Source organism: Pseudophryne corroboree, chromosome 5 (genome assembly GCF_028390025.1).
Source record: "Pseudophryne corroboree isolate aPseCor3 chromosome 5, aPseCor3.hap2, whole genome shotgun sequence".
Taxonomy (NCBI): domain Eukaryota; kingdom Metazoa; phylum Chordata; class Amphibia; order Anura; family Myobatrachidae; genus Pseudophryne; species Pseudophryne corroboree.
Genome location: NC_086448.1, coordinates 791,902,591 through 791,929,193, shown reverse-complemented (window position 1 = coordinate 791,929,193; position 26,603 = coordinate 791,902,591). Strand labels below are relative to the sequence as shown.

The 26,603-nt window shown below is 43.6% G+C and overlaps 1 protein-coding gene across 1 annotated transcript in view; it reads right to left on the bottom strand.

Annotated features, from left to right (window-relative positions):
* DGKB (diacylglycerol kinase beta) overlaps positions 1 to 26,603 on the bottom strand; it is a 903,118-nt gene that overhangs the window by 464,096 nt on the left and 412,419 nt on the right. Inside the window, exons 16-18 of the mRNA XM_063924421.1 lie at positions 22,845 to 22,930; positions 20,491 to 20,580; positions 19,615 to 19,775 (exon numbers count right to left, since the gene is read on the bottom strand). Coding sequence (XP_063780491.1) covers positions 19,615 to 19,775; positions 20,491 to 20,580; positions 22,845 to 22,930 — 337 coding nt within the window. The remainder of the gene's footprint in view (positions 1 to 19,614; positions 19,776 to 20,490; positions 20,581 to 22,844; positions 22,931 to 26,603) is intronic.

Sequence of the window (26,603 nt, the reverse complement as noted above, 5' to 3'; positions counted from 1 at the left end):
GAACATACAACTTTCATCTACATTATTGCTACAGTTGTGCAAGGTTTTACTGGTATACATGGGATGCGGTCATGTGATCGGCGCTCGGGAGTGCCGACACACTATTCCCACTCGGATCTATTCCCACTCGTGGGTGTCCACGAGGGGATCCGGTCTTTAGGTCGACAGTAAGTAGGTCGAAAATGTCTAGGTCGACCACTACCGGTCAACAGTAAGTAGGTTGACATGGTTTCTAGGTCGACAGGGACATGACATAAGGTTGACATTAGTTTCTAGGTTGACATGACAAGGTCGACATGAGTTTTTCCCCAAAATTTTTTTTTAGAAGTTTTTCATACTTTACGATCCACATGGACTACAACTGGGAATGGTAACCTGTGCCGATCGCAGCGAGGCACTTTGCCCGAAGCATGGTGAGCATAGCGAGCCATGCGAGGGGATATGGTTCAATAATTGGGGTTCCCAGTCACTGTATTGAGAAAACGACACCCAAAACAGTTAAAAAACTCATGTCGACCTTTTCTCATGTCGACCTAGAGTCCCTGTCAACCTTGAAACCATGTCGCCCTACTTACTGTCAACCAATAGTGGTCGACCTAGACACTCACTGTCGACCTAAGTCTTATCTACCTAACATACCACACCCGTCCAAGACACCCATGGAGTGGGGATAAAACCTGTGGCGAGTGCAGCGAGCCATTGCACCCACTCTGCTGTGATAGCCCCTTCCACCGGCATTCTGCTGCTGTGAACCCGTGTTCGGTATGCTGACCGCCGGGATCCTGGGTGCCAGCAGGTAGGGCCTTCATGGCTCAGACTTGTTTTTACAGCACATCCCATAGATGCTCGATTGGATTGTGATCTGGAGAATTGGGAGGTCAAATGAATACCTTGAACTCTTTGTAATGTTCCTCAAACCACTCCTGAACAATTTTGGTCCCCAGGTATATAACACTTGTGGGCTTGACCATCCACATGATTTAAAAGCAAACCCATTGTGACAGACCAGGCCACCTTCTTCCATTGCTCCATGATCCAGTTCTGATGCACAGGTACCCATTGTTGGCGCTATCGGTGGCGGAAAGGGGTCAGCATGGGTACTCTGACCGGTCTGTGGCTACACATAACCATATGCAGCAAGATGCGATGCACTGTGTGCGCTCTGGCACCTTTATATCATAGCATTAACTTTTTCATCAATTTGTGCTACAGTAGCTCATCTGTAGTATCGGACCTGACAGACTAGCCTTCGCTCCCCCCTCAGATAAATGACCATGGAATGCCCATGACTCACCAGTTCACCGGTTGTTCTACCTTGGACCACTTTTGGTAGGTACTAACCACTGCATACTGGGAACACCTCAGAAAACCGAACGTTTTGGAAATGCACTTACCGTCGTCTAGCCACCACAATTTGGCCCTTGTCAAAGTCGCTCACATCCTTATGCTTGCCCATTTTTTCTACTTCTAACGCATCTAACTGCAAGAACTGACTGTTCACTTGTTGCCAAATACTGTATATCCCACCTCTTGACCTGTACACTGTATCTCTCATGGGCAGGCCTCCTGAAACCTTACGTCACCTTACAAGTGGCCATTTTTTGTTTTATCTCTTCACTACAGATGTGACGGCAGGGGCTGGCTGGCAACTTTCAGTTTGGTTGGCAGACTCAAGCAAGCGGCCCAGCTTTTCACAGGGAATCTGCAGTCAGGTGGCCCTACAACACTTATATTGCACTGGCCCAGGGGAAGATGGCACCTTGCCCCCCTGCAAACCAGCCCCTGTGTGACGGCCCTCACCTTTGCCGCAAATGGGCTGCGGGTGGAATGCAACACAATTGCGATTACTCACACCTGCCTGCGTCCCATTCACGGGAGTGTACGCACCATACAATCCTATGTATTGCTGGTGCATGCAGTAGGCAGTGCCATAGGCAAACGCAAGGGGGGGGGGTTCCGGTTGCCCGGCAACCCCCCTCTCTGGGCAAGTGACTCAAATGATGACAATAGCAATGGTATATAATACGATTACTAGAGTTGCCACCATATCATGCAGTTTAAGGGACAGATCAGAGCTGCTGCACATGCCCAGTGGTAACAGCTTCTTCTACCAAATTTGCTGTGTGTGTGGGTCTGAGTCTTCAAGCAATGCACTGGACCAGAGAGCAGCTACCAGAAAGAAGAGATAGGAACCTTACCAAGAGGTGGGAGAATGTGTGCTTAGAAAGTGCAGTACTGGTTCTATTATGTTTGTGTATTTATTATTATTATTATTATTATTATTATGGTGGTATATTTAACCTTTTCCTGACCACTTATTTATATTATTTAAATGTTTGCTACAGCCTATAATATATAGACCATCTATGGTGTTAAATATTAATACTGCTTTCTATACACTATACAGTGTATAAAAAGGCCAATGTTGTTATTAGGTTCTTCTACTGCTTCCCTAGACTCCCGTACTTGGGGGGTCATTCCGAGTTGATCATAGCACAGCTACGATCATGTTCCCAGACATGCGGGGGGACGCCCAGCAAAGGGCTAGTCCTCCCCGCATGTCTGTCCGCCCCCCCCCCCCCCCCACACACACACACAAGTACAAAAGCATCGCACAGCGGGAGTTGCTCGTCGCTGCCCCTGGTCGCAGCGGCTGCGTGTGACGTCACGCAGCCGCTGCGGCCCTCCCCCGTACGGTCTGGCCATGCCTGCTTTGGCCGGACTGCGCCCCCAAAACGGCGGCCAAACGCCGCCGTGTCACTCCCTCCCGCCCAGCGACCGCCTCTGCCTCTCAATCAGGCAGAGGCGATCAGAAGGGAACAACGGCCTTAGGCCGTCTGGCATGTGCCGGCGCACTGCGGCGCCGGCGCATGTGCAGTTCCGACCCGATTGCAGCGCTGCGAACGACTGCAGCGAGTAATAAAGTTGGAATGACCCCCTTGCTCCAATGTTTCGCAGAGTGGGAGATTGTGTACTGCATTTGGAAACCCCCCTCTAAAAATCCTGCGTTTGCCACTGGGCAGTGCCCACGCACGTTCGCAGGCACACTAGTCACGATGAGGGCTGTTAAATCTGTAAATGATCATTACGTCACTTGTATGATTTGCACATGCTCTCGTATGTAGGATTACACCTGCTCCCAGAATTTACACAGGTCCTGTCTTGAGGCACAACTGTCCCTACTGGACTTCTAGGGTTCACGTGCTTTTTATTTTATTCAACGGAACTTGTGGCACCTTATAAATAAAAGTAATAATAATAATAATTTTTCTTAACCCAGTCGTAGCGCAGTTGGGCAATGATAGATGAAAATTGCATAGGTTACGTATTGTATTGATTAGCTGGAACGTTTCCCTGTTGCATGCATGCAGCTATAAGTCAAACAGTGCAGCATACTGTATGTATGATTAGCCAAATTATAACAAAGGTGGGCAGTAACTGAGAGGGCAATAAGGGCCAGTGACCAGCTCCCGAGCAGCAATGGAGCTGAAGCAGTTAATGGAGAGGTCAGAAATTCACTAATGCACAGTAAGTATCCTAGAACAGAAGAGCTCATCGTAGACAGAGAACTGAATGACACACGCGGTAACAGAGATGCTATTAATGATTTTCTATTAATGTTTAATAATGCAGAGTGATTAAGACACTATCTACATTTTATTATCCTATATTCCAACACTGGCTGAATGGGTTGAGTCCCTTATCTGAGCTATATTTCATTACGAACAAATGTAAAACGTACATTTTCTCATTTATATTAGATATGATAATAATTACACAAGATTACAGTACATTTCCTCCCATGTGCTTTTTCTTTTCCAATACTTATCATGCCAACTGCGTCCTATAATTCTTTTATTTCAAATTACATTGCAATATATTATAGCTGCAAAATGGTCTAACTTAGGCTACAGAAGGCTAGAAGTTGTAGTAGCACAGTCTGCCTACGTGTGGTTCTGTACTCATGGTTTTACTATTACAGTAGGAGCAATATTGAGGATACACAAAAACAGACTGTGAAAGACCCTCATTCCGAGTTGATCGCTCGCTAGCTATTTTTTGCAGCGCTGCGATCAGATAGTCGCCGCCTATGGGGGAGTGTATTTTCGCTTTGCAAGTGAGCGAACGCTTGTGCAGCCGAGCGGGACAAAAAAGTTTTGTGCAGTTTCTGAGTTGCCTAGAACTTACTCAACCACTGCGAACACTTCAGCCGGTCTGGTCCCGGAATTTACGTCAGACAGCCGCCCTGCAAACGCTTGGACACGCCTGCGTTTTTCCAACCACTTCCAGAAAACGGTCAGTTGACACCCACAAACGCCCTCTCTCTGTCAATCACCTTGCCATCAGCTGTGCGAATGGATTCTTCGTTAAACCCATCGCTCAGCATCAATCCACTTTGTACCCGTACAATGCGCCTGCGCATTGCGGTGCATACGCATGTGCAGTAGTGACCTGATCACAGCGCAGCGAAAAATGGCAGCGAGCGATCAACTCGGAATGAGGGCCATAGACGTCTAATAAGTATTTCATGGCACCCTTAGTATAAAAGTTTTTTATTGATACATTTTCAAAAATATTAAATGAAGTAAATTGTGCCTACCTGTCATCCTTAGGTTCAGCTTTGTGGTGGTGCACAGTTGTGCTTCTGTTTGTGCACATGTTTTATGATTGGCATCCACTAGCACTAGCTTTGCCTATCACTTCAACCTTAAATAATTTGATTTGGTCTTGGACTACCATCCCGAGGCACCCCTGCAAGAGCCTCGCGGCACTCCAGGGTGTCTAGGCACACAGTTTGGGGACCACTGATTTAACCCATAACTGGAATCCCTCGTTTTATCACATGGGGCCTGATTCATAAATGTACAGTATTGCCCACCACTGCGGCTGTGCAATACAGTACAAGTAATATGCTAATGCTGCAGGAGGTGTTTAAGAAAAAGTTGCCTCCTTCCAGCGTCACAGGTCTGAGTACTGCAAAGATGCAACTTCGGATAACCATCGGCAGCCATTGGCTGTATGAGTAAGCCTAAGGCTACTCAGAATGATTGCCGGAACCCCTCTGCTGGGGACAATAAATCTGCACTGGATGACACAGATGCTGACCTTAGCATTCCTACAATACGGGGATGACACGTCCCCATTTAGTAGAAACGTCCACGTTGCTGCCCCTGCTCCACCCCAAAATTGTCCTTAGCCTGTCAATCATGCTGCATCTTGGGGGCACTGCATGCGACAACGCAGGACTTATTCTGCCCATGCCCAGCCCATCTGCCATCTAAGTAGTACACAAGCCATCTGAATCAGGCACATAGATGTTTAACATAGATTTTTTAACCCGGTGGTTCTCAAAACTCGGTCCTCAGGACCCCACACAGTTCACGTTTTCTAGGTCACCTAGCTGGGCACAGGTGTATGACCAACTGTCACATTTCATAGATCCTCAGGTGACCTGGAAAACATGAACTGGGTGGGGTCCTGAGGACCGAGTTTGAGAACCACTGATTTAACTGGAAACACTCATTTAATCACATTACTGCATTGCTGAAGCTATTGATAACTGTAAGAATTACTGTTTTAAATATTTAAATTAATTTTACCATTTTTATATGATTAAAGGCACCTTTCTTTTGTAAAATTTTTGAAAACATTTTAAGATGGGAACCCACATTTGGGGGAAGGTTATAAATGGGGAAACATAATGTTAACATAACATAAATTGTTAAAAAAATTACACATTTCATGATCCTGATCACAATGTATTGTCATGTTCAGTTAAACACCGAATACATAAAACATTAGGGAAGTGGTTCTCAAACTCGGTCCTCGGGACCCCACACAGTGCATGTTTTGCAGGTAACCCAGAAAGTGCACAGGTGTATTAATTACTCACTGACACATTTTAAAAGGTCCACAGGTGGAGCTAATTATTTCACTTGTGATTCTGTGAGGAGATCTGCAAAACATGCACTGTGTGGGGTCCTGAGGACAGAGTTTGAGAACCTGTGCATTAGGGGAAGCTTCAGGGGCTGCATGCCTGGCTGTGCGGTGTTGCTGCTCTCAGTTAGTTAAGAAACGCGTGGAAATTTTACAGCTTGTTGAAATGACAGTTGGTTTAATGATAGCACAAACAAACCCATTAGAATACATGGAAGTCACGTGATTGCCATCTACGGTGTAAATCTGGAAATGACTCGTTATAAGAGGAGATTACGTCAGCAGATTTCTAAAAGCTTAATAACAGCCAAATGCATTAATTAATTAAAGGATATTTCCACTTAATATCTGAAATGATCCTACCTGGTTGGTACCTTTTGGGCGGATGTGCACTTATAAAAAATGTACACTATGAGGTGCTATGCATATGCTAAGCTTATGTGTTTGTGCTCATAAAGCCAGATGTACTCATACTGTACAATGATGATGATGACGAAGGTGATATGTTCCGCAACTCTTTGTCTTAGCTAAATAATTGCAATTCTCCTATGTTTTAATGGGAATACATACGTTTCCCCGGTGGATGGAATGCCAGCGGTCATATGGCCAACACCGGCATCCCGATACTGAGATACTTACCCTCCCCCTCTACCTCCTAACCCTAACCCCCCTTTTCCACAGCTTATCCCTAACGTTACCCTCCTTCATCCTAACCCTAACGCTCCCCAGAAGTGCCTAAACCTAACCTCTCCATCCAGCAGCCTAAACCTAACCCTCCCTTTCCCACAGCCTTACCCTAACCCTCCCCAAGGATACCTAAACCTAACCCCCCCTTCCTGCAGCCTAACCTTTACCCTCCCCACAACCTAACTCTAACCCTCCCCACGAAGCCTAAACCTAACCCTCGCTGCAGCCTAACTCTAACCCTCCCCCCGAAGCCTAAACCTAACCCCCCCCTTCCTGCAGCCTAACCCTAACCCTACCCCCCAGATTAACTCTAACCCTCCCCCGAAGCCTAAACCTAACACCCCTTCCTGCAGCCTAACCCTAACCCCCAGATTAACTCTAACCCTCCCCCCGAAGCCTAAACCTAACACCCCTTCCTGCAGCCTAACCCTACCCCCCCCCCCCCCCCCAGATTAACTCTAACTCTCCCCCCGAAGCCTAAACCTAACCTCGGGGCTTACCAGTGCGGACTCCCGGTGGAGGTCATTCGGTATCCCAGCACCGGTATATAGATCCATGTTGGGATACCGGCGTCTGTATTCTGACTGCCAGGATGCCGTACGACGTTATCCTGAACGCATCCTGTTGTAATGTGTTTTTATCTAACAAAAAATCAATTGTTATACCAATTCATACTGTATTGAACTACAATAATAAATGTTCCAAAACAAAAGAATCACCATCCCTGTGGAGGAACCGTACTCCCATAACAGAGGGTGAGTATCCATCTATTCTATTATAGTAGAATTTATCTATATATAACACAGGTCACACAATGTTATTTTAAATCCTATTCCGGTAGATCTGCACCACAGAGAGATTACCCTTCATACGTGTCCCTTAAAGAGGATAGTCATTCTCTCTCTCTCTCTCTCTCTCTCTCTCTCACTCTCATTACCTCAACCTAATTTGGAAAGCAGTGTCTCCATCGACATGGTAGAAAATAAGAGTTAACTGATTTATAAACTGTTGCAACATTGTTGCTACAATGTAAAGTACGGTATACCTTGGCAACCTGCCAGTTGTATTGTAGTAAATAGGGAAGAGAGCGGACAGTGGGACAGAATATTATCTTTCAACTTTTGATACATAAAAAAAGAGAAAATGCAGGTGCACACTCTAAATACTAAGCACTGCTAATCAGAATAATTATAATAAACTCTGCAATATAACATAGAGCAAAATTGAGGTGTTTAGCATACTAAATATGGACCCACCAACCGTGATCAGATTAACTCATCTGGTGGGTCCTTAACACTAAAGTTCAAGTCTGGGGCACGGAATTCCCCAGTCCAGCACAAGCCAATTGCCCCATCATTGCTACCTCTCATCATGTTTACAAACAGTGTGTACAGTCCAAGCCCCCCCCCCCCAAAGAAAAACTTTTGATACATTCTAGTTGTAAAATTTCCAGCTCACAATTAGATAGGATAGCACCAACATTAATAATTGCGTATTTTCTGTAGAAAAGTTAATAGCAATAATTTCATATTGCCAGATATTATTTAAAACCTGTGTAGACCTCTTTTTAAAAAAAACAAAACAAAAACAAATCAATTTACCAATAAACAAAGTAAAATGTCCATTCATTTCTCACAGTTTACCTCTAATGCTAAATAATCAGGATTCATTTAGGTCAAATTTATTTTGACATTATCCAATTACAGATGGAGCCATCTTCATCTTGGCCTTTAGTAGGCGTAATTGAGCCCGGGCAGTCGGACTTAATCCCCTGCTGTAATGATTTAATCCCCTGCTGTATTGTTCTCTCTGTATTGTATTGCAGCTGAGAACAATAGATGAAGAGTTTATGCTAATAAACCACAGTGCGCCTAGTCGCAGCAGAGAGGCCAAGATGATCATTGGTCTTGAAACGTTAATAATAATTAAAGTTAGTATGGCGGTGGACAACAAATGTATGGACAAAATACCTGTATAACAAAAAACATACATGATAATCACTCATTCGTGTTCAACTCTCCTGTGAGTGCCGTGCCATTTCCCGGCAAGGACCACTGGCCTATAAGTGAATATAAGAGAGTGGCACACATCATGAACAGGCCACCAGCGCGAATATCTGGGCGGCTGACATCTCCCTCTGGTTACTGCATGATGAACCTCTTCCCGAGGATACCGCATTTCTCCAGGATCAGGAATCCCAGCTTGCTTCTTGGTCTTACAGTGGAAATGGCTACTTAATATTGTATACAGTTGTTATGCACACCAGTGCCTGCAGGAATGTACTGGTGTCTGAACGGAGAGGGATGCAAAACAAATGAACTCACAGACAGACTGGGGAATATGACATTATGTACACAGAAGGTGATAGGGTAACAAAATAAACACAAAGTGAACAGAGAAACCCAGAGGCTAAGAAACTGGGTGTCTCCCTAGTATTAGGAATGCTCAGATGGAAAGAAGCGAGATGTTGTGTTTTAATACGTAGAGAACCCGAAATGCTGTTGCTAAGGGCAACAGCAAAACCCTAAAGGGTTACCAACGGGTGTGGCAGTAAGCTCCTTGGTCAGAGATGGAATAATAGACACAAGTAGAGTCTCCACAATCCTAGTCCTCACTTGCAGTGCACTGGTTCAGCTTACTGCCACTAAACTGACCCCTGACACCTAGCACAGTGAGACAGGATTAGACAGGCAAGTCTGAGAATACAGCCGCAAACTTGCTAAGTTCACAGAGTAGCAAAAGAACCCCAGCAAGTTAAACGACTGACTCCAGTCTTACTGCTAGGTCTGGATTGGCAGAGTGTAGTACCAAATCCCAAGGCCTATTTGCAGTAAGCAACAAACAAATACAAAGCTACACAGTACTGGCTAACTTTCAGGAACTGACTAACCAACAAAGATTCAGCAGCATCTGCTTAACCTGAGAAGAGGGTTTATATAGCAGGTGCTGTCCACGCCCCACTCAGACCTCACAGACTGTGAGCACAAAAACCAGCACCGGATCCCATGCCTGTAACCACTGCACAGCAAAAGACCCGAACCGGAGTATCAGCTGCGCTCAGGTTACTCCGCTAGCACTTGTCTCCCGGTTGCCATGACGACGTGGCAGCACAGGGCAGGAGACCCTAACAACAGTTATAATGGTAGATACCACCAGCCCAAATTATAGACGCTTGCACTAACTGAGCAGCTATAACTCAGGCCCCATGGGGCTCTGTTGAAAACTTTTCCCCGCCCAATTTAGTCGCACTCCCGCAACATGTCCCCACTGTGGCCGCATGTACACGCCCCTGCTAGAGTACTCACACTCGCTGCCCATGTCTCCACACTCATTCCAGCCCTGATCTTGGCCCCTAGCCGCGCCCAGTTGCAAATTATGTACACGTGAAGAAATGCAACTTGCAGCCACAAAAGGTATAGTTCTCCGTATAAGGCCCTTCTTGGCTACATAGCCACAATCATGTCAGATTATGAACATGTTGCTTTATCACTGTTTGTGAAGGACACTAATCCTGCACCCTGTTTTCTATATATCAGTGATAATTATATAGAACTGAGGACATGAGACAAGATGAAATGACTTTATATCTCAGTGTGATGGGAAAGGGCATCGCACAGAGACAAGATGATGTAGTTAGGGAATACTTACCGACTTTTTTGCTGCTCTCTCCGGGAGAGAGCAGCCAGGTCGGTTTGGCAGGGGGGCGGGCTGCGATGTGTGTGCAGAGGGGGGCGGGCTGGAGGCGGATCGGGGGCGTGGCAGAGGCGGACTGGGGCGTGACTACGGGGATCGTGTCGTGTAAGCCCCGCCCCCGCTGTGTAATGCCGCTATTATGGCATTATACAGCAGGGGGCGTGGCTACGATGACGCGATTCAACAAGAATCGCGTCATCGCCTGCCCGGACCGCCCACTTTACTCGCTAAGTGGGCGGCCGGGCTTGGGGGGACCCCTGTAATCGGGAGACTTGCCTGCTCTTCCGGGGGGCCGGGAGGGTCACCCGATTTTCGGGAGCCTCCCGGCCATTCCGGGAGAGTAGGCAAGTCTGAGTTAGGGGCTCTATAACAATATGACCCACACGTCCAGGGCAGCCATCAGGGGGGGACTATGGGGACTGATGTTTCAGGCCCTTACAGAGAGAGGGGGGGGGGCACACCTGGCTCCTACTATCAATACCAGGAGAGCTGCACCAGGCCGTGAAACATCAGCGGGCTGATGCACAGGGAGGACTTCTTAAAACAAGCCTTCCCTGCCTCAGCTCTCTGTGAACCGTTCCTATAGGTCCGCAGTGTCACAATGTATGACATCACATAGGGGAGGAGCAGTGTGGCAGAATCTTTTCTTTGAGGGGAGGGTTCTTGTCTATTTTGTCAGTCCCGGGCCCCACAATTTTTGATGGCAGCCCTGTGCAGTCTGTAGTCCAGAAGGGATGTGCAGAAAATATGCAGAAAGTACAGTCTGGAATATACAGGCTAGAATGCTGCCTGAACTAAATTATGTACCAGGCTTCTCAGTGCGAGTAATGGATGAGAGTCCTAGTACAAGGGCCCAAACATCACACGGGGTATTGGTCAATTATCTCCAGGTTTTTTTTCCTTGTGTAGATCTGAGGTGAACTAACTTGAATGTATTTTAAAAGCTCAATGATTGGTACGTACAGAGAAGGGAAGCCAGTGTCTGATGGCTCTCTTGTACCTTGCACAGGGCTGATGACAATTGCAGCAGCCTGGAGGCTCTAGTGTGAGAGTCTGCAGCACATGAGCAGGTCTACGGGAACATGGCGCCCATGTCATGTTCCTGCCATTTTCCCAGTGATTTCTGCTGCAATTGCTTCAGTGCTGGTGTGGGACTCCAGAGAGGTGAGTATAATTATATGGTACTGGGTGCAGGGTGGACCCATTACAGATACACTAATGCGGCAGCCGGTATAAAATCTATGGACAACACTGGTTTCTACCTGCACATGCACTATCCCCCTGCATTACTTGAATGGATTATTGCATTAGCACGAAGTGATAAATCAGGGTTCCGCGCCAGCCCGCACCTACAGCCACTGCGCATGTGACCCAGAATCAGCCCCTTTGTCTGCAAATAGAATTGTAGTAATCATATCAGGTCCCTGCACACCTGGGAAGTAATCCAAAGCAAAGGAACTAAGGACACATGGCCTACTGTACTTATCGTATTTAAAAAAAAAGTTAAATAAAACGATGAATTGTTGTAAATACCGATGACAAAATACACATAAAAAATATCATCTTTCTCGTCGTCTTCTGCAAATATTTTAGTTTTTTATTACTTTATTGTTCAGTTACCCAGTATTTTGTTCTGGTTATTTAGTAGTAAAAAAACATTCTGGAGCAGACTCTATGGCGGAATTGCATTGAAGTCCGCATCAGGCCCCCTATCCCTATCAATCCAGCTATCATTTTTGGTAAGCTTTTTTTCTTTTCTTTTTTTACGTACAGTATTTTGCAATAAAATCTGTCCTGTAATGTTAACAATGTAAGTGGTCTCGCTTTTCACATAATATCTGCTGTACAATCCGTTCCAGTTGAAGCACAGTATTGCGTGTTATTCCCCCGAATTGCTGTACTGCATGTACAGTACTTGCAAGAGCGTCTGTTTTTTTTAAAGCTTCCATTTGGTCTGTGCTCTGTTATGTAAGAGCGCATGTACCCCGTCTGGCAGCTTCACTGCTTCTCGGAGCTGATCTTTGCTCTTCTAAAACTTTTTCTAGCTCTCTTACAAAACGTTTTATTGAAACTCAAAGGCAAAAGTAAGGCAAGAACTCGAAGGTGCTTTGTCTTTTATTCAGTCATACTAACTGCGTAACTATGTAACTAAGGGGAACATTTACTAAGCAGTGATAAGAGTGGAGAAGTCAGCCAGTGGAGAAGTTGCCCATGGCAACCAATCAGCACTGAACTAACATCTATATTTTGCATGCTATGAAATGATACAGAGCTGCTGATTGGTTGATGGGGCAACTTCTCCACTGGCTCACTTCTCCGCCTTTTATCACTGCTTAGTAAATGTCCCCCAAAGTATATTACAGTACTATATGTTACTGTGTCTAATACTGGGAATGAGTGAACCTTGGTAAAACAAGCTAGAGGTAGGGATTGCCTATAGACATACATACAATGCCATCAGGGTAAATGTCAGGACCCTGTAAAAAGGGGACATGATCATCACACCATATATTGTGAATTTTGGGATCTACATATGCAAACATACTGCACTGCTGCTGATGGGGAATGGCAACACCATACTGGTCTCATGGCTGCACCTGTCTGACCAGCCCTATGTACCTAATACTTTGTACGTGCTAGCCCTCAAAATCTTGGCATTTTTGCATACACACATATGCAATAAGTTTCATATGTAAGACGATGAGCAGCAGGGTGCTGAGGTGGAACCTACAGGCGGATCCTTCAGTTCAGCGAATGGCCTGGCTCAGTACAGTTGAATGGAATCCTACTGAACACATGAAACGCGCTTCAGAAACACTTACATACTGTACTTTTTATACACGTTTCATGGGTGTTTTAAAACGCCAAGCAGGACTGCGTATAGCACTGGGACTGGATCTGCTTCAACAGATGAATAATGCAGGATCCAGCGTATGTGCAGTGCAACGGTGAAGATGCACAAACACCAGTGACTTGAAATGCAAAATGTGTGGCATACCTTTGTAATATGATGGCACTATATGATGTAAAATGATGCCACTTTATGATGTAATATGATGCCACTATATGATGTAATTTGATGGCACTGTATACAGTAGACAAACAGCAATAACAGCAATAAAAATGATGATAATAATAATAATAATAATAATAATAATAATAATAATTAGAGATGAGCGGGTTCGGATTTAACGCCAGAATTAACTCCAGTTCGGTTTTATCCGGATTTTTTCTATTGGCTATCCAAAACACGTGACATCCGTGAGCAATAAGATGCCGTTTTGAGAACTGAGTAAATCCGAGTAAAACCGAACTCGCTCATCTCTAATAATAATACAGTCGTACCTGGATAAGTAGGACCTGGATAATTGTGAGGTCCCGGCATTTTTGCACCAAAAAACCTCTATTAGTGAGACTGTCAAACCTCTTTAACCATACCTCCCAACTGTCCCGATTCCAGCAGGACAGTCTTGCTATTCGGACACTGTCCCGCTGTCCCACCCGCAGGTCGCAGTGTCCCGCAGGCAGGGGGGGCAGTTGGGAGATCCTGTGATCAGGCTGCTCTGCTCTGCAAAGCAGTCGGTAATCACTGAATTAGAAGCCATGTGCAACAGTGCAGGGAGTGAGGCGGGGGCTGTCCAGCTGCTCAGCGCTGCCCCCACCCCACCCAAAATTACGAAAAAACGGGGAGTCGTGCTGCAAGGACCTGCCCCTTCTGCTGAAGTCCTGCCCATTCTTTTAATGCCCTGCCCCCTTTCTGGCCACTGCTGTGACTCCCGGCAGATCCCGCAAAGAGTCATTCAAAAGATGGGAAGTATGCTTTGACTGAGACTGATTTTTCTTGATTATTAGGTATAATCACCTCTATAACTGAGATGATTGCTGTTAGGACCTCTTTAAGTGAGATTGGTGCAGTTTATTAACTACTATAAATGAGATGACCACTTTTAGAACCTCTGTACCTGGGATTAGTACAGGTTTTGAGTCTTTGACAAGTCTTTATGTGATACCCCACTAAAGTACCCTGTTCCTGGACTTACAGGGGTATCCCCTTTACACATGACTTTCATAGAGCCACTGAGTGGCAGGAATTTAGGACCCAGAAGCTGACAAATGTACAGTAAGCAACATGTGCACAGCCAAAGAATGAAAGTGAAACTAAAAGAGGATGCTGGGGTGGAGCAGAAGAAGCCCAGAGAGAGACAAAGGGGCATCTTTTTTAACCTTTTTTTTTCTAAAATACTGTGGAAAAATTGTGTGTTTTAACACCATTTTCACATTATTTTAGTATAACCTGAATGTATTAAAGGGCTTTTGGAGCAGTTTTTCATGGAAAAGTGCTCCAAACCCTTTCATTCACTTTTTTTTAGTAAGCAAGATCTGACCAGTTTTACAAAAAAAAAAGTCAAAAAATACACTGCAGTGAGCCCTGTGATAATTCCGTCATCTTCAGATGGCATAATCACAGGGCTTACTGCTGATCCTGTACTTCTGTACAGCTTTATCAGCTTTATCTGTGCAGGGAGCCGGCAGTGTGATCAGCTCTGTGTGTCCGATGGACACACAAGCCGATCACTGTGTTTAAAAAAAAATCAAGTAAAACAAATATATACTCACCTACCCAGGGTCTGGTGATCGTGACAACGGTGCGGGCTGCCGGTCATCGGGGCTTCCTGTTGCTCCTGTGACCCCTTGTGCAGTAAAGTGAAGCTGCAAAGCGGCAGCTCACTTTACAGCACTGGAGGTCACAGCAGCAGGGAGCCCTGATGTCTGGCAGCCGAATAGGAGCTCTGATCAACGATTCCCGAATGTTGGTGAGTATGATCACCGTTGGGGGGAGGGGGTCTGTAGCATGAGGGGTTAGTCACGGTGGGGGGAGTCCACCTAGTGGTGGCGGTAGCAGTGATGTTGGCAGTGGTGGCGCATATGCGGCAGGGCATTGTGTTTTGTTTTGTTTTTTTACAAAAAATACTTTGATAATGCTGTGGAGTTGCATCGCAGGGACAGAGCTTACTAGCAAGTGAGAACCAGATAAGTGAGATACCCCTTTAAGTGAGACTAAGGGGTATATTCACTAAATGTTGACTTTGGTCGATGTTTGGCCGATTTTTTAATACATTTTTTGTTTAAGGGTCTAAATCACACATTTACCAACTGATGATTTTTGATCATTTAAAAAAAAAATTCAAAAATCATCTGTTAGTAAATGTGGAATTTAGACCATGAAATACAAAATCGACCAATCATCGTCGAACCTTGATTTAAAAAAAAAAGGATGTAAAAAAATCATCTACTGTATTAGTAAATGTGTGATTTAGACCCTGCAATACAAAATCAATAAACAAAATCGACCCAAATCGACTTTTAGTAAATATACCCCCAAATGTGCTGTCCCTTGAGATCCCACTTAACCAGATTTGACTGTAATAATAATAATAATAATAATAATAATAATATGCCATTGTAAAGCTTTGGGTGGTTTTCTGTTTTTATTTTTATTTGAATTAAACAAATATTTTCTGCTTATTATTACACAGTGCACAAAGTATCATATGGTATAATAAACAAATAAAAAGTTAATGTAGTTACTTTTTAAATGCTGCTGAAGTATATGAATTAAAAAGTTATACCGACCAATCGTTTTCTAAGCATGGTATGTACAGTATAATCGGATTAAAACATGTCTGTAAATAGGTGGTGGGAGAAGAACCAGTTTGCAGTGTAAATCAGATTGGTACACTAACTCTCCAAATCATTAGTATAAAAAGTAACACTTTGCAGGGGAGGACATTTCTCCAGATATCAGTAGTATCAATATTTAGGTCAAACAAGATAAAATAATGTAAAAAATCAAATTAATGTTTGAATGCTTTAGCCAATCTACATTTCTGTACTGAAGAAGAGATGTACATCCATTTAAGCATTAGAGAGTATATCCACTGGCCTATTTTTCAATTGGCTGTTAGCGTGGAAATATGTCCCTACTTTCTGGTAATAAGAGATGAACAAAGACAATCCATTTCAATATTTCCTCACAGCGTTTTTAGCGAAATGTTAAGTAAGCTTTAAAAGCCAGGTTGTAATCTGCATAGCGAGACAAAATACAAAAATGTGAAGATAAAAATATTTTTCGGTATATAATTGGCATTTATCCTATGTCTATTAAGATGAAATATCACAATGATGTGAGCTGGGGAATTGGGTCATAGGCTTTATATTTCCTTTTGAAAAACATTCTCTAGTGCAAATGAGACCTTGAGGTCCCATTTTGCATTTGACACTTTAATATGTTGTAAAGGAGGTATTAATATTACCCGTGCTTTTTTGCAACACATGATCCGTACATAGACTTGTAGAGAAACTTTTTATGCCCAGAACAGGTAAGACGTATTCTCGTTAAATCTCACTTTGTATTTTCAAGACCACAACTGGATTATTAAACTGAGCCGTGAACTTTTTAACGCAGTAATCTGACTAACTGTCAAAAACCCAACGATCTGTTTTTTCCACTAACAAGCAAATGAAACAAGTTAAAACGTAGAATAAAAACATGGAGCATAAACTGCACTAATAGTGTATGTATCTGTTTCTGCCATAAACATTTACTTATTGTGTACCCGTCACCCCCACACAGGGGATGCAATTACTTTGTGGGCTGAAACACTATCCATGAGACTGATGTCTGAAGTCACAAGTAATGAGTGAGGTTACTGAGGTATGAGGCTTAATGTGCCTCGTGGTTCCATGACGTCAGTAGTTCCCTGTGAGACTCTAGGCTGAATATTGGATCAAACCAGACAATGTTTGTCTTCCCTCTGTACAAGTATATTTTAATTCTGTGTGTAGTATAAATTTTTATTCAGTGAACAAGTGGATGTACTGCTGTAAACTGTAATGGATTTAAAAATAAAACAACTTTAATATTAAGTATTATTTGATCATATGTTCAAATGTATTATCAAGTTGATATATTTAATTTACTTTTATATTAATTTAGAGTTTGTTACAGTATGCCAGTAGTGTGGGTCCTGTCAGGTAACCACTGGTACATTCTTGACACATACTAATTAATAACTGAATAATAATTTCATTTCTATAGCGCTTTTCTCCAATGGGAGTCAATGCCCAACAGGAAACATATGCAGTATACCGTAAACTATCCCTAATCATTATTATTATTATGGATAGGCACATAGGGGCTGATGTAGATAAGTATTGCACCAGTTAGCTTAGCAAATCCTGTGTGACTTTACAAAGTGAAAGTACAGCACGCAAATGCACAACTCTAGATTCCTATACATTTTGCACGTATGACACCTTAGTAACGGAGAGGTGGAATAGGGGTGGAAAGGTTTAGACTCACGTAGGCACAGGTCGGTGGAGGGCGTACCCATATAAATTCAGCTCATGGTGACTAGAAATTATGCACCTGTCAGGGGGGCGTGTCTGTTGCTCACGCTACTGGGGTTTAAAGGAGAATTGTCACGTAGCCACAGGTCAGGGTGGGCGTGTCCATGCAAATTGAGCTTATGCAGACCACCAGTTATACCTCCTGTTAGGGGGGCGTGTCTATTGCACAGGCTACAGGGGTGTGAGGGGGACTTCTCACATGTCCATGCATATTAGCTCATGCAGACCAGCAATTTTGCACCTGTTAGGGGCGTGTCTGTTGCACCCGCTACAGGGCAAGTGTAAACACAAATATGATGATGACTTGCTGTAAACTAAGCGCATACGCTGCCAACATAGAGACTTTCTGCATGTATCGGGAAGTGTGTACCGATCTACATATGTGCGTAAATACACAATGTATGCAAGCACTTATTTTAGGAGTAACTCTTATTTTAGTACTAACTCTGCATCAGCCCTACACTGTATATGTATATACTGTATGTGTGAATATATACTTTACCCATCTAGTCACATTTCCAAACTGACAAATATTTACATTTATTTCCTACAAAAAAAATAGATCTTGTGTATGTACTGCAAACTGTGACTGTTCTATAAGTAGATGTAAGAAACAACAATTTATCTATATAAATGTGAAAGCACTCACTCACTGACTGACTGACTGACTGACTGACTGACTGACTGACTGACTGACTCACTGACTGACTCACTGACTGACTCACCACTAATTCTCTTACTTCCTGATATGTTGGGATGCTGAAATGTAACATAGGTGTTCTTCAGGTAGGAAATAGGAAAACAACGTAATCAGAATTTTATTAAACATCCCCTTAGGAGATGAAAAGAGGGTGACATAATGACGTAATTACCGATGCGTGGCTTGCATTGCGTGAATGATAACGCCCAAACAGACAATCGGATCAAAATTTGGATTGCACCTCCAGTGTATAGAATTGAATAAACTACAAAAAAATTTTTTTACTGTATCTGCTACGGCTGCTCCTTTGGTAATGCCAAGAACCAAGGATTAATATTTACTTACATTAAGACGTCTCAAATTTATATCTCTATAGATTTACCAAATTTTTAACACTCATTTATATTTACAACCGTGAAAAACAGAAACTCCCGTGCAAAGAACGGGTAGAACAGCTATTTATCTATAAACCACAACAACATACTAACATCCCAATTAAAAACAATATAGAAAAAAGGATGAGCCGCGCTAATGGTGGTTAAACAGTAGGTATCAATAATAATATGAAACTTATGACTATAGAAATAGAAATCCATATAAATACATCTTGGTTAAGAATAATTTATATTTATTTATGTTATATAGACAATTTTAAAAAACAAAATAAATATAAGAAGTATTAAAAATCAATGATATCAATAGTATATGAATGGTTCCTCAGAAAAGTCAAGGACCAAACGCATAAAAGTCAATAAGGAACTAATCACATTCCAAACAATTAATAATCTCAATGTGCACAATTGGGGAATATTCTAGATTAATAACCAGCAATGACGGAAATATTGCCAAGTAGATTGAAATTAAAGTGACTATCCCATTGTATTAGCAAGAGGGTTTTGCAGTCCGATGAGTGGAAGACTAGGGAGCAATCTTTCTATGAAGATATATGGACACCTCCATAAATATTTCTTTTCACTAAAATAGGTAAATACGTTTTTAAGACGTTCGTTACGAAATCAAATAATTTAAAAAAAATCAGCCAATTTTTTGTTTTTGAAAAAGATACACTTTTTACAATGAGCATGTGGATTAGTTTGTGAGAAGGTTCCTGACCTACATTGTACTAACCAAAGCACCAACTCAATGTCATTGTACTAAATAAGTATAAGTAACAAAATATTTCTCACCACTCCAATAGAAAAGTAATTATTGATGATGGGGTAAGGCACTGGGTCTCCTTTTTCATCTTTATCATTTGGAATAACTTCAATTTTCCATCGGTCTAACAGAACTACGGTGCCGTTTTCTATGTCTTTGAGAAACTTCAGTAGGTTCTCTCCTTCATAACCTACAAAGTACATGGGGAAAATAATCATATGCCTTTCACCAATGTGGATTTTCACATATTTTGGATGTTTTGGATATTTAGGAGCTATGTAGGAGGTTAGACTTCTGGAAAATGTCAAGGCGTTACTTTACTATAGTTACCTCTAGAGTTCATGATTTACTCCCTAGGAATTCAAATCAATGGCATGAAATGGACCATACCCAAGACTTTCCTTCAAACTACCCAACGTACGCATATATACAGGTAATCTACAGTACTCCTATTCATAAGAACATACTGTTGGGAAATGCCAATCTCCCCTTTAGGATATAAAGGGCAATTAAAACATAATCACTAGCAGAATTAATGCTGCCATCATGGAGGAAAAGTAGGGAGCAGAGTAGGGGGATGAGCAAAGCTGAGAGAAGGGTGCTCAATCTTTCCAAAGTACGTAACACTCTGCTGCACGGCAGCCAAGCTCCGCGGGTGCTACGCATTATAAACTAAACTGTATTGTAGTCACCAGTGGTGCAGATGGGGGTGGGGAGGGGGGGTCCTGATTATTAGGATGTGTGTTGGTGCAATATTTCTAATAATAGCCCTTAACATTTCACAGATGTTTACACACAACTGGCTACCAAGAGTATCTTTATGGAATAAAACCTTAGATTAGCATGATAAATTTAAGGTACAAGGTAAATATTAAAAACAATTAATAAAGTCAGCATTCTTTTACCTCCACCCCACCTCAAACATCGTGCCAGATCATTTCCAGTACCCAAAGGTAGGATAGCCACTGGAGGTTGCTTTGTCAAATTGGCCTTATCTGTTGAAAACAAAGAAACACACTTTTATTATGCACTGAAAACGTGTATTACAGGCATCTATTATACACATGAAAGAAAGTTTTATTGTACGTTTTCTATATTTCTATACATTGATTTCAACACTAACAGAACCTGAGCAATCTAAGCATCCAGACACACAGGTGCACCACCACCATGAAGGAGTAATGCAAGGGTTACATTTGGCTTGTGTTACGTGTATGTTTGAATACAGATATGTTATATATTTAGACACATTCCAAAGATTGCAGCTCAACAATAGTTACATCAAATATCCTCAAATTTGTTCATAATTTTATTGGGAAATATTTCATGATCACCTTTATTAACCTTATTAATATAAACAAATTTTTGAGATTAAACAGCAGTTGTTGACTTTTTATAATATTATTATTATTATTATTATTATTATTAATAATTTTTTTGTTCTCTGCAAAACAACGTTGATATTTGGATGTCATTGGAGGTGGTGGACACCAAGATATGTACTTTCTATGGAACATTCTTTTGTCTTCTGGGTGAATATTTTATGGGAAAGCACACTATGGCTTCATTCAGGTTTGGATGCACCAAGGTTAAAGGTTAATGTGGCCAAACTTCTGAAAATGCAGTTTTCAGAGGTTTGGGCGCTTACTGCATATGCACCAAGCCCCAGAATGCAATAGATTCCAGAGCTTGGATGTGTGTACCCTAGAGAAGCCTATGGGCTTCTATCACGTTTCCCCACTGAGAGGGATCCAATCAGATCCCTCCCAACACCCCCTGCAGTGCGCGCACCAGGCCACGCATGCGCAGATAGGACTCTGGGTCATTAACCCAGAAGTCTTATCATCACAAAGGATGGCTCTTACCACAAAAGCTGTTCTTTGGGACTCTCTTCATGCATACAGTGTTAATAAATGCCGTTATGCTAACGAAGAGTGGCGGGATGCACAGCAAGCAAAATGCAATGCTTGATGCATCCTGCCCTCAAACACATTAAGGTGATACATGGAATAAGGACAACCCAAAGATGGGGCTGAGAAGCATTGTGATAGAAAAAAATGGATCAACTGAAATGCTTGAAGAAGTTGGTCCTCAAGGGTGTTATGCTGGATTTTGATCTGGCGTCTTTGTCCTCCTTCCAATTGGCCACACAAACTCGCAAATAATTGTGCAGAGCTTTTTCATGGTGGCAGCCATGGCCGGACTGGCCATCTGGCACTTCTGGCACGCGCCAGAAGGGCCGATGGGCAGGTGTGCCGAACTAGTCACTCAGAGAGCAGGGAAGGCAGCGCTGGTTCCATGGTCTCCATGGAAATGGGGGAGTGCCACGAGTCCACGCCCCCAGACTCATGGCGCGCCCCCGCCCCCCCAGCATCTGTCGCCATGGTAATGGGGTCATGCCACAAGTCCACGCCCCCATGACTCATAGCACGCCACCATACGTCATGCGGCGTGCCCCCCATGACGCGCACGGCACGCCTACGGTGTGCGTAGGCGTTCAGGAGTGCCAGGGCCGAATTAAGGCCCCAGTCCATCGCTGGTGGCAGTTCTAAAGGCCAGAATGTGGACATGCTAATGCTTTAGTGCCATGTCCATATCTGTATAATGTTATCTGCAAATTCCTAACCAGATGAAATCCAGTTGGAATATTTCACTTGGGTAGCCATACATTTCGGCAGTCCTCTTAGAAAGAAGTGAGGAAGTCACTAAATAACATGTTGTTGACAATACACCGTAACTGATAAGAGAAGACAATGAATGTGCTTCTGACTTTCTCTCTATTAAAACATTGATTGCCTGTATAAGGTGTGCTGGTGTTATAAGGGAAGCAGCCTCCACTATATGAGATAGTAGTTTGTATTGACCCATTTCCTTGTTATTCGCCAGTCCCACGCATTTTCTCTTTGGGGTAAATTTACTAAGGTGGGAGTTTTTTTTAGAACTGGTGATGTTGCTCATGACAACCAATTACAGTCTACTTAACATTTATCTAGTGCTTCTAGAACATAATAGATAGAATCCGATTGGTAACTATGGGCAACATCACCAGTTCTAAAAACTCCCACCTTAGTACATTTACCCCTTTATATCATAGGTGTTACATCATTCTTTATCATTGTTGTACAGATTTTCCTTGCGAGTCGCCTGGCTATATAATATATATTTAAAATACTGTGTACTTTCAGCAAATACAATCACATTTCAAAATATTTACATACAAATATATATATTGCAAGTATAATCCAAAGCTGTTTCTTACCAATGCAATCTAAAATCCAGCCCACTGTTCCATCACCGCCACAGGCGAGAACCTGGAAGTCTGGAACATCACGGAAGAAGTTCAACCTAAGGAATAAAAAGTGTTCGTTATATTTTAAATATTAAACAGTTCCAACATTAAAATGTCTGAAAATGGTGGAAAAGTATAATTTGTCAGTGGGCTTCCTGTTGCCATTGAAATCTACTACAGAGTATTTTCGCCAAAGAGAGGGCATCTCCCTATCTATCAATGGGTCACCACTGGCCATGACAGTGCTATCACTGGTGGTAGATCCCACCGGAGGTACAATTCCTTGTATGGGGAACAGTATCTAACAAGGAACACGTTGTTTGGGTTTTTTGTATCACCATCTCTAGATGGCAATGACAGAAGAAGTTAAATGGAAAAAAATAAGAATTTACTTACCGATAATTCTATTTCTCGGAGTCCGTAGTGGATGCTGGGGTTCCTGAAAGGACCAAGGGGAATAGCGGCTCCGCAGGAGACAGGGCACAAAAAGTAAAGCTTTAGGATCAGGTGGTGTGCACTGGCTCCTCCCCCTATGACCCTCCTCCAAGCCTCAGTTAGGATACTGTGCCCGGACGAGCGTACACAATAAGGAAGGATTTATGAATCCCGGGTAAGACTCATACCAGCCACACCAATCACACTGTACAGCCTGTGATCTGAACCCAGTTAACAGTATGATAACAGCGGAGCCTCTGAAAGATGGCTCACAACAATAATAACCCGATTTTTGTAACTATGTACAAGTATTGCAGATAATCCGCACTTGGGATGGGCGCCCAGCATCCACTACGGACTCCGAGAAATAGAATTATCGGTAAGTAAATTCTTATTTTCTCTATCGTCCTAGTGGATGCTGGGGTTCCTGAAAGGACCATGGGGATTATACCAAAGCTCCCAAACGGGCGGGAGAGTGCGGATGACTCTGCAGCACCGAATGAGAGAACTCCAGGTCCTCCTTAGCCAGCTTATCAAATTTGTAGGATTTTACAAACGTGTTTGCCCCTGACTAAATAGCCGCTCGGCAAAGTTGTAAAGCCGAGACCCCTCGGGCAGCCGCCCAAGATGAGCCCACCTTCCTTGTGGAATGGGCATTTACATATTTTGGCTGTGGCAGGCCTGCCACAGAATGTGCAAGCTGAATTGTATTACACATCCAACTAGCAAAAGTCTGCTTAGAAGCAAGAGCACCCAGTTTGTTGGGTGCATACAGGATAACAGCAAGTCAGTTTTCCTGACTCCAGCCGTCCTGGAACCTATATTTTCAGGGCCCTGACCACATCTAGCAACTTGGAGTCCTCCAAGTCCCTAGTAGGCGCAAGACACCACAATAAGCTGGTTCAGGTGAAACACTGACACCACCTTAGGGAGAGAACTGGGGACGAGTCCGCAGCTCTGCCCTGTCCGAATGGACAAACAGATATGGGCTTTTTTGAGAAAAAAACCACCAATTTGACACTCGCCTGGTCCAGGCCAGGTCCAAGAGCATGTTCACTTTTCATGTGAGATGCTTCAAATCCACAGATTTGACTGGTTTTAAACCAATGTGTTTTGAGGAATCCCAGAACTACGTTGAGATCCCACAGTGCCACTGGAGGCACAAAAGGGGGTTGTATATGCAATACTCCCTTGACAAACTTCTGGACTTCAGGAACTGAAGCCAATTCTTTCTGGAAGAAAAATCGACAGGGCCGAAATTTGAACCTTAATGGACCCCAATTTGAGGCCCATAGACACTCCTGTTTGCAGGAAATGCAGGAATCGACCGAGTTGAAATTTCTTCGTGGGGCCTTCCTGGCCTCACACCACGCAACATATTTTCGCCACATGTGGTGATAATGTTGTGCGGTCACCTCCTTTCTGGCTTTGACCAGGGTAGGAATGACCTCTTCCTGAATGCCTTTTCCCTTAGGATCCGGCGTTCCACCGCCATGCCGTCAAACGCAGCTGCGGTAAGTCTTGGAATAGACATGGTACTTGCTGAAACAAGTCCCTTCTTAGCGGCAGAGGCCATAAGTCCTCTGTGAGCATCTCTTGAAGTTCCGGGTACCAAGTCCTTCTTGGCCAATCCGGAGCCATGAGTATAGTTCTTACTCCTCTACGTCTTATAATTCTCAGTCCCTTTGGTATGAAAAGCAGAGGATGGAACACATACACCGACTGGTACACCCACGGTGTTACCAGAACGTCCACAGCTATTGCCTGAGGGTCTCTTAACCTGGCGCAATACCTGTCCCGTTTTTTGTTCAGACGGGACGCCATCATGTCCACCTTTGGTAATTCCCAACGGTTTACAATCATGTGGAAAACTTCCCCATGAAGTTCCCACTCTGCCGGGTGGAGGTCGTGCCTACTGAGGAAGTCTGCTTCCCAGTTTCCATTCCCGGAATGAAACACTGCTGACAGTGCTATCACATGATTTTCCGCCCAGCGAAAAGTCCTTGCAGTTTTTGCCACTGCCCTCCTGCTTCTTGTGCCGCCCTGTCTATTTACGTGGGCGACTGCCGTGATGTTTTATCCCACTGGATCAATACCGGCTGACCTTGAAGCAGAGGTCTTGCTAAGCTTAGAGCATTATAAATTTACCCTTAGCTATATTTATGTGGAGAAAAGTCTCCAGACTTGATCACACTCCCTGGAAATTTTTTCCTTGTGTGACTGCTCCCCAGCCTCTCGGGCTGGCCTCCGTGGTCACCAACATCCAAAACTGAATGCCGAATCTGCGGCCCTCTAGAAGATGAGCACTCTGTAACCACCACAGGAGAGACACCCTTGTCCTTGGATATAGGGTTATCCGCTGATGCATCTGAAGATGCGATCCGGACCATTTGTCCAGCAGATCCCACTGAAAAGTTCTTGCATGAAATCTGCCGTCTGGAATTGCTTCGAAGGAAGTCACCATTTTTTTACCATGGCCCTTGTGCAATGATGCACTGATTTTAGGAGGTTCCTGACTAGCTCGGATAACTCCCTGGCTTTCTCTTCCGGGAGAAACACCTTTTTCTGGACTGTGTCCAGAATCATCCCTAAGCACAGGAGACTTGTTGTCGGGATCAGCTGCGATTTTGGAATATTTAGAATCCACCCCTGCTGTTGTAACAGTATCCGAGATAGTGCTACTCCGACCTCCAACTGTTCCCTGGACTTTGCCCTTATCAGGAGATCGTCCAAGTAAGGGATAATTAAGACGATTGGTGCTGTGTGTGCCTACCATCTACAACTCTTTCCTGAAGACTCTCCACCTGGACCAGGTCCCCATCACTGGCTCAATTTGCGGACCCGTTTGAAGAACAGCCATCACCCACAGCTAAACAAGGGACAAGCCGTTGCGGATGCCTATCCGCTTAAACACCTTGGACAACTGCTGGTGGTAACTATTATACATGATGGAACAGTGACGGGATACCTTGAGCATATCAATTAAGGGACTGTTTTTTGGAACAGGTGTGAACTGTCTATACACTCCTATCAGGACTGAGAGATACACAGCGACACTATTTTGTGGCCTTCATTGCATATTTCATACATTGTTACTATTTTTTAACCTTTTAATTCTTTTACATACAATAAATGTGTAATTTCATGTGACCTTCTGCTCTCATATGTGACCAATTAGCGCTTTAATTTTCCTTATCCATTTGTGTTTTGAGGGTCTGACCAACCCCATGTGTTTTAGCTGCTGTGGTGCATCTCCCTCATCAGCGCCTGGAGTAAATCCACCCTAGGGTGTTT